The 18,126-nt window shown below is 31.9% G+C and overlaps 1 protein-coding gene across 1 annotated transcript in view; it reads left to right on the forward strand.

The window, feature by feature from the left end:
- The window catches only part of LOC111635720 (NADH dehydrogenase (ubiquinone) complex I, assembly factor 6-like), a 35,807-nt gene that overhangs the window by 10,252 nt on the left and 7,429 nt on the right, over positions 1 to 18,126 (forward strand). Inside the window, exons 4-7 of the mRNA XM_023380779.1 lie at positions 4,364 to 4,405; positions 9,359 to 9,415; positions 9,536 to 9,638; positions 13,084 to 13,217. Coding sequence (XP_023236547.1) covers positions 4,364 to 4,405; positions 9,359 to 9,415; positions 9,536 to 9,638; positions 13,084 to 13,217 — 336 coding nt within the window. The remainder of the gene's footprint in view (positions 1 to 4,363; positions 4,406 to 9,358; positions 9,416 to 9,535; positions 9,639 to 13,083; positions 13,218 to 18,126) is intronic.

Here is an 18,126-nt window from a genome sequence, read left to right on the forward strand (position 1 = left end):
CATCGAAACCTTCTCCACTAAATACCAGAGTGCAAGAGCATCAAGCAGACCTTCGGCATGGGCGGTACACCACGGCCCTAACCACCTTTGCATCTGATCCCAATATAGAACCGGAGTTCGACAAAGCTGACATCATCGACACTACGCCCCACCTGGAACAACTAAAAGGGCGGGAAGCTATATCCGTCTGTAAGGCTCACCACCGGACCACATGTATAAATCGGAAGGATGAGATTAATCTTTCTATAGCGTGGCAGGCCCTCATAAACAACGATCTATAAATAGCAACATCAGCGCACGATTGCGCATGACCATCTTAATGATCGTTCGTTATGCAAGTTTCATATTTTTTTTTGTTTAAACATCTGCGTTCTATTTTTAGATTCGGTTTTTATTTAAATATCTACGTTCCATTTTTCGAAGTGTTTCGTTGGAATTTTTTGTCTACCTGAAGAAGAGCTAGTTGGAAAGCTCGAAAATGTTTGTGGAAAGAAGATTTTTTCACGCAAATTACACCGGGAACAGGTTCAGTATTTAGTATTTCATCTCCAGTGTCAGAGTGAAGTTTAATTTACTTATTATTTTGTTGTTTGAAACTGCTATGTTTTTTTTTTATTAAAAAGCCCAGTACGACAACCTTGCACCGAGCCCCACTATTTCTCGGGCCGGCCCTGATTGTCATTGAACTGTATATTGGCAAAATGATTCTGCAGGGCATGAAATAGATAGTAGTCAGTTGGTGCCATCCAGAACCTTCCAGGTCAGACTGGCCAGTTTTTCTAAGATCATCATTGTTCTGTTTGGTGGTATGTCATCTTGATGGTATTGGAGTTTGTCAGTTTTTTTATGAAGTTCTTTGATCTTGGAACACTAAAATTTCTCTAGTGGTCAATTATGGATTATCATCTCAGTTACAGAAGATCATCATCATCAATGGTGGAATCACTGCCTGGATGGAGATAATTTATCTCAAAGCGAGAAGGCGACATCCTTGAATTTCTTGAACCAATCGTAGTGGGTCTGCTCATTAACTGTGTCCTTGTCAAATGCCTTGCAGATGAGATCATGAATCTTTGTTGCACTGTGACCAGTATTGAAGTGACAGAGCAATAGCATGTAAATGCATTCTTTCAAAAGTTTCGTATTGTGAAACATTGCCAATGCTTCTATTTCCAATGAAATATATGACAAACTGCACCCTGGTTACTCTACTTATATACTGAAATTGAACATTCTAGAACATTTTTTTCATTCAAACATTGTAGAATATCCATAACACAAGAAGTCAAAGCAGCCATACAAAGGATGAAGAACAGAACAGCAACAGGTCCAGATGACATCCCAGCTGAACACTGGACGTTACTTGGGACAAGGGAACTGAAACTCTTACTAAACTATTTAATCATATTACAACTGAAAATAAAGCTCCCAGTGCCTGAATGATAAGCATCACAGTGCCAATCTGGTAGGCCAAAGGTGATGTCAGTGAATATGCAAATTATCGACCCATCCACCTACTCTGTCACAAAATCTTTGAACGCATCATAGATAATCGCCTTTTCAATATTGTGTCCATTACCTCAAACCAGTTTGGCTTTGTCAGGGGCTGCGGGACCACAGATGCAATCTATGCAGCACAAATGCTTGTTGAAAAGCACTGGAAAAAGAACCTCACCATACATATGGCATTCCTGGACCTTGAGAAGGCCTTTGATAGAGTTCCCCATGACCTTATTTGGTGTGAAATGCAAAACCATGAAGTCCCTGAATTCTATGTGAAGTGGACCCAAATGCTTTACTACAATGTCTTAAGTTCTTTTAGATGTCCTGCAGGAATTTCACCATTATTTACAATTAATGTTGGAGTTCACCAGGGGTCTGCATAGTCGCTGCTGCTGTTTATTTTATGTATGGACAGCAACTGCTGATATACAAGCACTGCACCACGGTCCCTCCTGTATGCAGATGATGTAGCCCTTACCAGTGAGACTCTGGACAACTTGCAACACCAAACACAGGAATGGAATGAACACTTAGAGGCAAACGGCCTGCGGCTGAATCTTGGGAAAACTGAATACCTTGAGTGTGGGCAGCAAAATCCTGGCACTATCAATGTCAGTGGCAAAGAACTCCCAAAAACCACCCAGTTTAAGTACAGTACCTGGGCTCCTTGCTTACGTCTGATGGAGACATACTCCCTGATGCACGAACACAAGTCAACGCGGCCTGGTTGAAATGGCAACAGGTTACTGGAGTCCTCTGTGACAGGAAAATGCCCATTTGACTCAAATTAAAGAATTATAAAACTGTCATCTGACCAGTGGCATTGTATGGAACAGAGTGCTGGCCAGTGACTGTAAGGCATGAGCAAGCTCTTCATGGAATGGAGATGAAAATGTTTTGCTGGTCATTAGGACTCAATCGACTTGACCATGTTGCAAATACAGATGTCCGCAAGATCATGGGAGTGGCACCAATTATTGAGAAAATGCGTGAGAACTGCCTGCGCTGGTATGGCCATGTTGTCAGAAGCAATGAACAATCTGTTGCAAAAATGGCTACCCATCTCAACCCAGCTGGACAGCACCCTCACAGGAGGCCCAGGAAATGTTGGATGGACAGGATAAGCGAAGATATGCAGCTAGTGGGTGTCCCCCAGGGGGACGCCTTGGATTGAAAGAAGTGGAGATTGGCATGCCAAAAAGTGGACCCTGCACCACAGCGGGACTAATGCTAGGACAGAGATTGTAGAATATCAAACTAGTTTTTGAAAAAATAGAGCCACAACTGATCAAATTTTTGCATTAAGACAGGTTCTTGAGAAGAACTCGGAATACAATGTTGATACACACCTGCTGTTATTGATTTTCAAAAGGCATATGACAGCATCCACAGGCAATCAGTGTGGAAGGCCATGAAGGAGTTTGAGATACCAGACAAACTCTTCAGACTTGCAGAAATTTGCATGAATGAGGTGTGGTGTGTACAGTAAAAACCAGGGCCACAAGGTCAGACAGCTTTCAGAGCAAGAGGAGACAGGGTCTGCCCTGTCTCCTCTTCTCTTTAATATCACTCTATAAAAAGTTGTCAGAATGGCCCAGGAGATAGACAATAAAAAGGAATATGACTCAAGAGATAAACTGTAATTACTAGCATATGCGGATGACATTGTCATAATTGGAGCATCTCAAGGAAAGTGACGAGATTAACATCAAAATTAGCAACAGCTGCCAAGAGCATGGGTCTGATCATCAATGAAGAGAAGACTAAATGCATGGTTATTTTTAAAAAGGGAGAATTCCACAAAGAACATTAACCGTAGACAATATGACATTGAGCACTACAGAATCCTTCTAGTACTTAGGGACTGACATAAACAGAAACAATGACATCAAGAAGATAGGGACTTGCTTGCTAAAGGGAAACAAAATTTACTTTGGACTCACAAACATGCTAAAAAGCAGACTCCTTAGTAAAAGGACAAAGCTAACTGTATATGAGTCGCTGATTAGACCCACGATTCTGTATGACCAATGACAAAGCAGGAGGAACTACAATTACCGAGATTTGAAAACAAAATACTAAGGAAAATGTTCAGACCTGTGGAAGACTATGATGATAATGCTATCATGGTCAATGGAGAACCAATATGGAGGAGAACAAACCAGGAACTGCAGACAACCTACGACAAGCCTATGATCACACAGGTGATTAAGGCCAGAAGATTACAGTGGCTTGGCCATGTCGTAAGGCTTCCTATACAACAGTTCACGAAGGTTTCATAATGAGGGGAGAGGGAAGAGGCCATCCCAGTAAAAGGTGGATAGATGGGGTCACTGAAGATTTTTAAGACCTTGAAATCAAAGTTTGGCAGAGGCAGGCTATAGAGATGGAGAAGGATGTGGCTGAGGTTAAGGGGGCCTCCAAAGCCCATAATGCCAGATGAAGAAGAAGAAGAAACTTTTTTCTGGTTATTTCTAGAAAAAATCAGAATGTCTAAATTTCACCTTTGCAACCTGATAATTGTAATTACATTGATATTTGAAAAAATATATATTTTTTAAAGAACTATAAAAGTGTTTATAATTGATGAAAATTAAATTTGATGAAGCCCTTTTGCAAGAATATTTTTACACTTTGACATTTTAATATTTATGTTAATATTGTTGATACTTTCAACAGTATTAATGTATTTTCTAATGTATATATTTAGAAGAATATTAAAGGTTAAAACAAATATGTATTCATACATTTGTATTTATAAAAATATTTCTTCAATGGAAGATATAAATAATTCTGTATACAAATATATCAAATTATCTTATCTTTGAAATTTTAGTTAATGCAATACTTAAATTTTTAGGGTTATCCACCTCAACAACCAATTGCCTTAGAATTATTTAGGGTAAGTATAAAGAAATATTAACTTAAAATAGTTAACTTTATTAAATATTGCCTTCATTTTCTAAGAACCTTCAAAAATATATTATATGCATATAGTTTCTTTTCACTTTAAAAGTTTTATAATGAATAGGAACAATTTTTTTTAAAATATTTTTGATAAGAAAGAATTAAGTTTATTAATGAAATTACATAATCTAAATTTTCTGTGGCTATTACAAAAAAATAAATTACTGTAATTTTTAAAATTAATTATCTACTATGCTATTTGCAATAAAACATGATCTCTCTATTCTGTTTGTCCACTTTTCTACTTGCCAATATCCAGACTGTGAATCTGTTGAATAATATTAGGCCTTTTGTAAGCAATCTAATGTGTTGTCTATTGAAGTACAGATCTTCCTTTACAATAGAGTTAAACTTCTGGTTGTCTGTGCAGAATCACCAGCTTTTATCCTGCTTCCTTGTTAAAATCACTGGAGAGGACCAAGGACATTTGGAGGTTGAATAACATCTTGTGCCAGCCAACCTTTTGTGAACTTTGTCAAAGAAAAAAACTCTGTTCAGCTAGCAAAAACCCAATAATGCTTTTGCTTAATTGGTGGATGGTCTCCTGTTCAAATTCAATGCTTTTACCTCACACTGTCAGCTGCTTGATATCTTAGAATGTCTGAAGCAAACATGTCATGTACTCCAAGAGTGGAATCAGGAAGTCGGCTGGTTGTGAGGTGTTTGATCGACGTCTATGGTTTAGTGAACACAGTACAAATGGTCATGGGCAAAAGCACAAGACATGCAGGAGTTGGCAACAGTGATGCATTTCAACACACTTAGGAGATATTTATCTCGAGATGGCCAAGATTTCTAATGCCTGCATTTGTTACAGAAGAAACACTAGTTACAGGATGTGTATAGATTGTTATACAACAAAGATCTTAGAGAGACCCTTCTAGAACTCCTGGAATATATATAGAATTCTCCTTGAGGATTAGCATTTTGGAATTGATTTGGAGTACATCAGTGCCATGTCTCATTCTTTGAGTTTAAGATTAAAGGAACACCAATGGACTGTTACAAAAAAGGTGTCCACTACTATATTTCTTGCAGGATAAAGAACAAAGTTGTGTTACTTACATATGTATTATTCCACCAAAAAATTGTTTGATTCATGCCAAACTATTTTTGTTTTTGTATAGCAGACTAATCTGACAGAATTGATTATCCAAAGCTGTTGTGTTACTTTTTACCTTAGTGTTTTTGTATTTATAGTTTATCCTTATAAATAATATAAGGATTTTATGTTGTTTTAATTGTTCAATGTTGACACTCTTAACTAGAAATTAACTAGCTAAAGGTAACATGCTGTTCAACCTTGAGGTTTCTTCTACGGCTTACATGCTTAATGTCGGATTAACTTCTCTTAATATGTGAATATATATTTGGGAAACTTTCTTCATTTAACTTCCAATTGTCTTTTCTCTACAATTTGTTTTAGAATAAAAACGAAGAGAAATATCTATCAAACGCAATACAGTAGATCCCCCTATAAGACGAGTTCCTATAATTACGATTCCTATAAGATGGAATCTTACAGAAACCACATTCACAAATAGAGTTTGCGATATACTGTAAACATTGCCAAATTGCAAACATGTACATTTACAGGTATGTACTGTACGTACATGAATTCGTAAATTTAGATTACTTTTTTCTGTACTATATTAAAAACTAAAATTTATTTGTTTGTAAGCTTAAAATAGATTTTTATTAATCATATATTATTAAAAATGCATTTATAAATAAAATACAAAACTGGGAATGGTTATTTGTGGTTTAGCCTAGTGACAAGTAAATTTTACTTACGTCGCCTCTTCTGGAACCAATTACCGACATAAGGAGAGGTATACCTGTATTGTACATGTAGAGTAATGAACAAAATAATATTTGACAAACACTATGTGAAAAATGTAATGATAATTTGCATCATCATTTGGTGTATATTTTATTTAAGATGCATACCTTTTCTCAATAGTTACACTTGGGCTTTGTTCTTTATCCTGCATGGAATATAAGCTGGTGGCTTCCATTCCTGATGTACAGATAGGTTGGCAGAGAAAAGAATTGACATGATTAGTGGTATTCCTTTTTTGAATTTTTGGAGATCTACAAGTCTGCTAGGAGAGATAAAATGTGTTAATTGAAGAAACTCAATGGCATTTCTATTGCCTGGAAATCACTCTTTGAAGTCTTATGACCAAACAGATGATATTCTGTGCAACACTTTATGACTCTCCATCAATTGTATTATTTTTTGTTATTTTGCTCTTTATTTATAACTTGTATTTTAGTTTTACATTGTTTTTTTAAATATTGAAAGTTGCCATTCTTTAAATGCATTTAAATTTTGTAACATGCCATCCTAATCTTAACTTACATTTTTGTTTCATGTTTCATAGTTCATATTTTTGAAAAGATTGTTCTTTTAACATTTATAAATTACTTTATTTGTATCCTAAGGTTGTAACCCAAAGATCATTCAATATGATCAAAAACATTAGCAGTAAAGAACTTTTTGCTGGAATTACAAGGTGTTAAAGTTATCAGGGTTGAACAAAGTTGAAAGGAAAACTTATCCTTGTGTGTGGAAGGTTCTCCCATCAATGCCTCATTGATTTTTGTGTATTTCTTGCCTGTTGACATTTTTGCATAAATAATTGTTTTGACATGCTGCTAAATTGATACAGTATACTACAGGAAAATTTTACTAGTGATAAAATATATTATTTAATGTAACTTGAAACAGAATATCAATACTGAGGTCTCATATTTTTCTTATGTTTTTCTTGTGTTCTTGGCAAAATACTATCCTTCCATCAGTTGGATATATATCTTTTTTGAAAGATTTTATTCATTCTCTTAATTTGGTATAAAAGGATTTTGGTTCTTTTGGCATTTTGAGAGTAACTAGAGTAAGCCATAAGCCTTCCTGTTGCAAGCTGCTAATAAAGTGCTAAGAAACTCATGGGTGTGTTGTAACCAGTTATACTGTTAAACAGCTGATTGCAATTACTAATTAACTTAAAAGTATAGTTTATTATAATACAAATTATTTGTTTAAAAAATGCTTCAATTAAAGTTTTAATTGATTGAATAACTTTTAATATCAGTTTTCATTTTGTTTATAAATTGATCTTTCTTTTATTTCCCCAAAAGCACCAATGGTCCAACATCCATTGTTTCTTTATTATTCCTCACTTCTGTAAAATTATACATTAAATCAAAGTAATAGTAAAAAAATATTTCTAAAATACTTCAAACATACCATAAAAATTTTTCTTTGAAAAAAAAGATGCAGAGAAATAATTTTTTGTGATGGAGAGCATAATTATATTTACACTGTTTCTAAGTTATTCTCAGTCAAATTAATTTTTCTAACCAATCACAGCTTGAAATATGAAATTCAGCTTGAAATATTTACAATTGAAATTTAGCCAGTGAAATGCATATTTTTAATCACCAAGCATGAAGTTAGCAGAAATCCAACAGATTCTGTTAGAAATTGTTTAACTGTTGATAATGAATCAGAAATATGATTTAAAGTTTAAGTTATAAATAAATAAAATTAATTGAAAATTCAAATTTCTCAGTTTATTATCCTTGGCCAATTAAATCTATAAATATAAAAGGTTCAAATAAGTAATAGGATATAATATTGATAAATATATAATGACATAAATACACATAAATATGTTGTTAGAAAAAGGAATATTAATAATTAACTACAAATCAATTATTATAAGTACAAAACAATTTATTTCTTTAGAACCAAAATAAATCTTAACACTAGTCTATTGCCACTAATACAAAAGGGAGGATGATATCTCTGACAACCAAGGTTAACAATAACTTATAAATATCAGGAACATGTAAAAGCACAACTGACACAGTCTTGTGTATGAAAGTTCTTGATGTGGTTGAGGAGTTTGATGAATATGAACCAAAGATTTGTTTCTAAACTAAGCCCCTTGATCCTAAACATTCTAACAATTGATGTTGCTTTATTCTTCCTTTCAAATGGCCATGATGAGCCCAATCCTTTCTTTAGAGTTGTAACACTATTCAGATACCTGACAATAAGTTCACACCAAAAAGTTGATTCCAAAGATTGTTTCCAATTTTTTTCCGATAACTTCCTTTTTATCTCCCTCTCACATCAGAAATGCACCCAACATCTCATTCATAAAATATTCCAGTAATTTCTTTGTCTTGAGCCTGGTACACTCTCTCAGGCTTGTATATCAGAAATTTTGTAATTAGTAGCGTGAATCATTGCTACTTCCTCTTGACAGAGCTTAAGATATTTTTTTTAAATTAGATAGAAGGCAATTTGGAAATATTAAAATATGACTTCAAGTACACAAGAGTGTTACAAAAACAGGAAATGGTTTACAAACAAATGAAATTAATAATTTTGCATCATAATTATACATCTTATTTATATTAAAATGGGTCGTATAAAAATGCTATTTTTTAATTGATTTCCAACTGTTACATGAATATGTCGTTATGAAATGAAAAATCATATATACAAATGTAATGTACAATTACATAAAAATCCAAGGATTAATAATAACAGCTACATATCATTGTATTCCTGACCCATAAAGCCTGTTCTTATTAATTATATTTAATGTTTCACTGAATAGTATTTCAAAAGTATTTTCTTAATCTAATATTTCTTGCATTTGTAAGGTTTCATTTATTAAATTGATTTATATTCAATTTTTATTGTCAAAACATTAATTTTATGATTTTAGTACTGAAATGATAAAAATGTAATTCTAATATAAGTTTATTGTTATGGAACAATTAGATTAAATAATAAATTGTTTTAATTAAAATTTATTTTAATTGTTTTATTTATTATATTGCAGATTGTTTTTAAATCTGTTTTTAGGTAATTCAGTGCCAGAAACTATCTAAGCATTGGTTCTCTCGTCTAATAGAAAGCAGAGTTAGTTTTTTTATTTCAGTTTTATATATATATATATATATATATATTCAATGNTATATATATATATATATATTCAAGCAATTTTAAAAATGATTATTTATTTTCATTTAAAAATTTCAGGAAAGATCGTTGCACAATACACAGTATCAAGTGATGTCTGATGTTGAACAATATGCTGAAGAGTCGGTTTCTTCTATTTTTTATCTTCTACTTCAAGCAAATGGTAAAACATTTAAAAAATATATGGCAACTATTGAAGTTAAAAAATATAATACCTATAAAAATCTATGTTTTCACAATTGTTATATATTTGCATGTGTATGGATGCCAAAATTTTGTTTCTGTAAATATTTGATTCAAGAAACTGTAGACTAGATTACTGTTCTGTAACATAAATAAAAAAAGTTAATATTGGAATAATTTTGGCTATTCTAATCCATAATTCTTGACTTTTACATTAGTTCTCAAATGGAAAAAATACAAAATATTTATTTTAGTAATCTTATACATACATATCTTATGAATTTGGCCAAATATTTATTGAAAACAAGCTTTTCAGTAATGATGCAACGAATATTTGGTTACTATTCGGTATTCAGCCTATGTTTCGCTATTTGGCCGAATACTGAATATGTAATCACTATTCAGCCGAATACCGAATACCTAGAAAAGGAAAAAGAAATAACAAAAACACAGTAAATTAATCATTTTGATAACTTTATTAATGCTGAACATACATTTTAAGTTCGAGAAAGTGCAATTTTTTGCTTATTTATGCAAAAGATCAAAGGAAAAGTAATATAACTAAGTTATTTTTTTAAGAGATCGAAAAAAGGTAACAAATGATCACTACCTACTTATTATGTAGTTTAGTCATCTATATACTCATATATAAAAGAACAAGTCCTGATAGGATAATTAACACAGAGCGAAAACTAGAAACTTAAAAATTTGAGGGTGTGTTCCTTTTGTAAAGTTTAGGTATACTAAGAAAAGATTTTACAAAATTAAACCCTAAAGGGATGAAAAAGGTAAAAAATTTGTATGAAAATTTTTACTGCGTGGGCACATTAGATCGAAAAATGGTCATAAAATGTGAAAAAAATAATAATTAATGATCTGTAAAGCATTTTTATGAAATCATCCCTTATTATAAACTTGAAAATTAAATTAACTTTTTTGTTTCATTGTAGAAAATTATTTATCATAACTGAAGTTCCAGACAACTTGGTAGCCTGAACGGCCCCAGGCTACCAATCTGCTTGTAATGAAAGTCACTTAGCGTGCACGGGAGAAATCCTGTGCACGCTAAGTGACTTTCATTACAAGCATTTAGCTTTCCGAAATCTATGAGAACAATTATTTGGCATTGATGGCTGCGAAATTCACAGCTGTCAATGCCAAATAATTGCCAATAAGCTGCCTTGACTTGTTTGATTATGTTATCAACTCAATTTCATATTTATTTTCACTTTGCAGTCCTTCTCTGTTCTTTTTTCGTTAGTTACACGTGTAGGTCATTTCATTGTTATCCACATTTGATATCATCACTTATCACATACTGCCATGACGCTCATGTCAGTCCACTACAACTGTCAAGAATTAACGCAATTGGCAAAACATAGTGACAGCGGGTCAATAGAGAGCAGGGTGCATGGTCCTTGCTATAATGTGGTTTGCGTGCCAATTTTCATACATGCGTTAATCAAGCTGAACATTCGGTATTCAGCCTGAGGCTGAATATACTATTCATTGCATCATTAATTTTTAGTGGTTATGAAGCCATTATTGGGTCAAATGTTGCGGGTTTTATATAATGTATCATCAATAAATTATTACATCTTGATTTGATGCACTTATTAAGTGTGTATTATTTCATCTTACGATAGAAATATTTTAAAATTTTAACAATATAAATTGACAGATATTTTTGAAAGTTTTCAAAGTTTACATATGAAAATGTTTGTTCTGTTCTCAGTTAGTACAAATTTGATTTCAGTTTATGATTTCCTTTGTTGCTCACTAGCAAATATTAAATTAAACATGAATATACAATCAAATGTAATAATTTCTGGATGTTAAGTCATAAAATTACGTGTTATAGACCTTTACATAATATAAGAAAACAACGCCTTCTATAACATTCCAGCAACAAAATTCAATACTCTAATAACGTTTTCGACCGATTTTATCGGCCTTCTTCAGTTACTGCTATAACGAAAACGAACAAAGTATTCGAAAATTTACGTAGAACAAAATTAAATTAAAAATTAACTGCGGTTGCGCAGATCGACGGAAAAATAAAATAAAATACGTAAATAAATAAATAACAATAATGCCTTCATCATTAACTTGTGTTATTGTAAAACGACCTCCAAGCAGTTGCCAAACCTTCAGCATCTCTATAATTGATGCACCCCGTGGTTAAGTGCGCTTTATGGATTTCTATTTTTTCTAGATGTTTCACTGCTTGTAACGATCTCGTGGCCCTAATTATCGCTGCACTATCCCAGTATACTGTTACATCTTGTTCTTTGGCAAACGCTGCCAGAGCTGTACTATCGATGTTCTTACCCACGGAATATTTATGCTCTTTTAGCCTTTGCTTTAAACTCCGCATAGTTNGCATTATTTATCGACGCAATCCAACAGTTTATAGAATGTTAAGGAATGACAAGATGAAGGATAATCGCAATAGTTTAACAGGTATATATTCTATACCTATAAAGGATCGACGCTTTAATACCAACCTCGTATACGTTGGGGCAACTATGCGGAGTTTAAAGCAAAGGCTAAAAGAGCATAAATATTCCGTGGGTAAGAACATCGATAGTACAGCTCTGGCAGCGTTTGCCAAAGAACAAGATGTAACAGTATACTGGGATAGTGCAGCGATAATTAGGGCCACGAGATCGTTACAAGCAGTGAAACATCTAGAAAAAATAGAAATCCATAAAGCGCACTTAACCACGGGGTGCATCAATTATAGAGATGCTGAAGGTTTGGCAACTGCTTGGAGGTCGTTTTACAATAACACAAGTTAATGATGAAGGCATTATTGTTATTTATTTATTTACGTATTTTATTTTATTTTTCCGTCGATCTGCGCAACCGCAGTTAATTTTTAATTTAATTTTGTTCTACGTAAATTTTCGAATACTTTGTTCGTTTTCGTTATAGCAGTAACTGAAGAAGGCCGATAAAATCGGTCGAAAACGTTATTAGAGTATTGAATTTTGTTGCTGGAATGTTATAGAAGGCGTTGTTTTCTTATATTATGTATTTGAATTAGTTCCAGTAAGAAATTTTTTGATTATTTTGATTAGTTATAGACCTTTTTTAAAGAGTCCCGTAACTGTACCAGAATTAACCACAAAACATAACCATTTATCAATCTCTTGAAGGTAAATTAGGATGACCAAAAATATTAGAATAATAAATATTCACTGCATGGTAAATGGTTGTTTTGTGGGATTTATTATAGCACAGTTTATAATATGTTCCAGAGGATTCAATTATTGTGCAATGATTTACTATAATGTGATTACTGCCAGCCTAATTTATATGAGATTTTATAATTTATAACTGTGATTATATGTAAAATGTTTACACTTAATTTCTTTTTAAAAATATATGAACTGTATATTTTATTTATTTATTTTAATTAGGAGTTAATAGTTTATCTTGTGATCATGCTGCAAGTCATTTGGGAAAATGTCAAGGCATTTTAAACTTGATTCGAAGTATTCCTTATAATGCCTCAAAACGAAGAGTAGATATACCAATTCAGGAATTAATAAAAGTAAGTTAATTGTTGTGAGTTATCATTTATTAGCTATGATCCTGGCAAACACAGGATCACATTGGAAACATTTTTGTGGTACTCTTACATTTGTTTTTGTTTTACTGTTTTTTTTTCTTTAAAATTAATATTTTCTTCAAAGAATAAAGAGTATGCAATTATTATTTTATAAATAAAATCTATATTGTAATTTTATTATTTCATTATTTTTTTATTTAAACATAAATAATTAAATGTAATGGTTTAAAAATTATAATCATAATAAGTTTTAGATAATGTCCAATTTTTAAATTTGAAATTTTTTGTGATTATTTACAGTATTTATTTTTTTTTTCCCATCAAATTTGTTCAAAAATTTTTTTGAAATTTAAACATCTTGCTTTAGCACATTCTATGGATGATATAACTGTTCTTAAGTCTTTCTTGCCACATTGTTGATATTAAATTTGTTATTAATTTAAGCTTTCTGAAAAGACTTTTACCCAATGCTATCATAATGGGAATAGTTAAATATATTTGAAAAGCAATGAAACTGATAGGAAATACTATAACTTTTTTGTGTTCATGAAGAAATTCAAATATTTTCTTAGGTTTGCCATAAAACAAAGATGATGTTTTGATGTTTCCATTTTTAAAACTAGTCTGTCCCTTTCCATATCTGTTAATTTATTAGAACAGCGATCCAATTTTTGTCAGGATTAAAATGGATAACAGTGAGCTTGGTATCTGACACAACTGACTTCTTTGTCTTCCACCAATAACACCACTACTTGCTCAAGTCCAGGAAAGTTAAATTTTAGACAAAAAGTAAGACCTTAATAGAAAAATGTTATTAGCTGGGTAAAATCAAAATAGTATGTTTATTATAACATCTAACTGGAAAAATTTCTTAAATGTACTTTTTTCTGGTTAAAAATTATATGGTAAATCTACAAATCAAAACTCAATTGGACCAATTTGGCCATATTGGTCTAATTGAGTTTTGACTGGACCTGTTATTGATAACTTTCAAAAATGGCTTAATATTATTTTAAGTTAAAAATAAACATGAGTGAAATAACAAAAAGCTTGTTTTCATTAGAAGATATATAATTTTCTTGCTGAAGAAAAATTATTGATATAAAATTCTCAATTAATACAAAGTATTAAAACAGGCCAGGTCAATTATTATATGTATATAAAAAATATTACAATATTTTGAAGCACTAAATCATTTTGAAGAAATGCTTTGCCTTCTGTCCTTCTTATACTTTCAGGAACAAATAGTTTCTACAGGCTGAGTCAACCTTTTTGTTGAGGCTTCTTGTCTGCTTCTGTATGTAAAAACTTTTTAAAATACAGTTCCTAGGTGGTGGCCCACTTACAATAAAAGGTCAACTTTGCATATAGAGATTGTTTGTTCCTGAAGGTATGAGGACAGAAGGCAAAGTGTTCTTACTTTTTATCTACCTCACATTAGTAGGCACTTTAATTTAATTGTAATATTTTTTATATACATAAAATTTCCATATTGATTAGAATTTAATTACATTTGAAAGAATTTTATTAGCTTTAAACTCATGGGAAATTTTTGTTGAATACAAAATTTACAAATCGAGTTTTGAGATTGTATCCATTAGAAACACAAAAAATATATAGGTGTAAGATATATTGGATTGATTGATTATTCCACAGATATAAATATATCTGTAGAATAATCAGTCCAATTACACCTTCATGCAAAGTGAAATTTACAGGAAAATTTATGTTACATATATATATTTATTTATATATTTCTGATTAGAATACATGTACCAACTTCTCTCATTACACTAGTAAATATCTATGTGAAACTAAACTAATTAATTTAAATACCTTTTACAAATAAACACAATGAATACTTTTTATCTGTCTATTCAATTCATTCAAATTCAATGTGGAAATTCTTCTCTTTAAAGCTTCTCTGTATAAATTTAAAATTTCAAATCATTTTTAAGAAATGCAAAATTGTTGGTGACATTGGGCACACACCAATACACTTTCCTTTTATCTTTATAGAAATAGTTTATTAACTTAAACTATATTAACTACACTTGGATGTCTCTACTGTACAGGGTGGCTATAATTAGTTTTCCTTTTCAGAGCACTATTTAAACCAATAAGTGGATTGACACCAAAATTTGTATACAGACTATGCAAAGAATGAAGAAAAGGATTTTTCAAACAAAATTTAGTTCAAAAACTTCTGCTGGTGTGCTTTATAGGGAAAATACAGGAAACAAGACGATGAAAATGCACTGTTCTGCAAGGGACAGGTCTTCTGCAGAGGTTGTTTATTGACGTAAGGAATGTCACTCGATGTGTGCCTCATTGTTCAGGTATAAAATATGAAGATGACAAACGGTGTGTTTGTCACCCAAACGACCGCCTGCAACTGCTCTTTGGTGATGCTTCACACCTGCAGTGTAATATAATCATTTAAGTCTGCCAAAATTGCAACATTTCCATGATAAACTATTTTTTTTAAATCGTCATATAATTAGAAATCATACAGATTCAGATCTCTCATCATTTTCGTCAACTTTGTGATGTTTAAAATATAAGATTAAAATATTACTTTAACATTAGTCTTCATTATTTACTGTGCTTTGTTTTGTGTATTCTCCTCTAAAGCACCCTTAGTGGAAGTTGTTAAACTAATTTTTTTTTGCAAAATCCTTATTCTGCATCATTCTCATAGTCCATATACAAATTTTGATGTCACTGCTTATTGGTTACAGTTATAGAGTGCTCTGAATAAGGAAACTTTAATTATGGCCAACTCTATAAGAGAAATGAACATTTGCTTTTTAAAATAAACTGTAATAATAATTTATGATACATCCCACAGTTGAAGGTAGCTAATTTAAAATTTAAGTTACAAAATGCTCTTACATTTTTAAAAATTTACTTAATTAATAAAAATATCATTAGAGAATTTCAAATATTTTTGTTTGTTAAATTTTTTACAAATGTTGAGAAATTTAATAAATATTTCAGAAACACTCTTTAGATTGATGTACTTATACATTTTGTCTTCAAGAATAGAGCAAACAGAACAGACATTGTATTTATTCTGTTCATTAAATTGTATTCCAAAACTGATGAAGATCCATCAATTGGACTGAAAATGTTTGTTATTAAAAATACCTGCCGGATTAATTTTAAGGTGTGGGTTATTTATCTTTAAATATGGAAAATTGTTTACCTTTGAATAATAAAAAATTTAAGACATTAAGTAAATGCTTCATAATTATGTGCTTATTAATGTATATTATGTGTATCGTTGCATACATTAGTTGTTAACTATTGTTGTTGTTACACATGTTCAAAGCTTAAGGACGAACACAATTGCTAGCAGCTGTAGCTAGAAAAAGTCACTGACCCAGTTGGCGACAAGCCTGCTACAACATCGTGAGTGCTATGTCTAACTGCTAATGTTATGTCTAACTGCTTTATAAGTATGTATCTTTTTCACCAAAGACTTACTTTTTCCTTAGAGAAATTAATTAAAATTGTTAAAATTGAAATAGATATAACATTTCATAAAAGATTCTTTGGGATAATCCCATATCTAGTGAGTTTATCACATCTCGTTCAAACTATCCATATTGAATAGAGACCAAGACCTCTAATCAACTCTTTTGTTACTTTTATTTAGCAATGCATTTTGGATTAAAAACAAAAAAGTTATTGATTCCTCCTCAGGATACAAATTGAAAAAGATACAGTGGAACCCCGGTTAACGAACTTAATCCGTTCCATGACTCCGTTCGTTAACTGAATTGTTCGTTAACCGAAGCAATTTTTCCCATAGAAATTAATGCAAATGCAATTAATCCGTTCTAGTCTCCGAAATTTTTGTGATTTTATTTGTAATATACAGTAGATTTTCTTTGATGAAAATGTAGGAAAACGTAGTATCTATCATTACAGCAACAAACATGTAAACTTTGTTTAATAAAATAGCACTGTACATACCTTCGTTTGTTGTAGTTGGTGGCAGAAAAGTGGAGATATACGAACCTTAATGCTTAGAAGGGGAATCCCCTCCAAAAAAATAACGGGTAGCACTTCATCGGAAGATTCTTCGAGTCGAAGTCTCTTTCGGTAAAAAAAACCCACCAGTGGCTAAGTGGTCTTCGTACCTTGAACACGGGGAGTTCGTTCGTGGGTTCGCACCGCGCTCAGACGGGCTGGCCACGTGGAGTTTTCCGTGATTTCTCCACGTCTGTAACACCTAAATAGGGGCCAGTTTCCCTTAAAAATACCTCCCAGAAGGCATTCCCTCTAGTCAGATCACCCAAGTGTTGCGTTGCCATAACTTAACAAAGAAACAAACTCTTTCCGTAAGGAATTGATCTAAAGTTGATTGTCTTACTCTTTTAATCAAAATTTTTTTCAAATGCGATAACGCATTGTAGTTTATATTGCGTTGTCGTTTTCTATTGCCACTATGAATTTTTTCTTTCTTGGATGCCATATTGATTAAATATATAAATCACAAAATTGAAAAAAGAAGTATAGCACAAACACTCGGAAAAGCAATGCTTAACTTGCGCATGCCTAACATCAACTAAAATTTGACACAAAATACCGTTACGTTCGTTATCCGAGTTTTGTTCGTTATCCGAGACAAAATTTTTGCAAAATGAAAGTTCGTTAACCAATTTGGTCGTTAACCAGGACGTTCATTAACCGGGGTTCCACTGTATATTGTACATTAATATCTTTCACAAATAAGCCACATTTTTACAAAGATATAAAAACAAACCTTAACGATATGCGAATTGGCCAATTCTGTATCTTGCTATCCCACTTTGTGTTTACAACACTTTTTATAATTCGTAATGATGCACTATATGTTATCAATCTCCATTCCATTATTTAA

The sequence above is a fragment of the Centruroides sculpturatus genome, unplaced genomic scaffold (genome assembly GCF_000671375.1).
Source record: "Centruroides sculpturatus isolate CEXI.00-Female unplaced genomic scaffold, Cexi_2.0 scaffold1034, whole genome shotgun sequence".
NCBI classification, from domain to species: Eukaryota; Metazoa; Arthropoda; class Arachnida; order Scorpiones; family Buthidae; genus Centruroides; species Centruroides sculpturatus.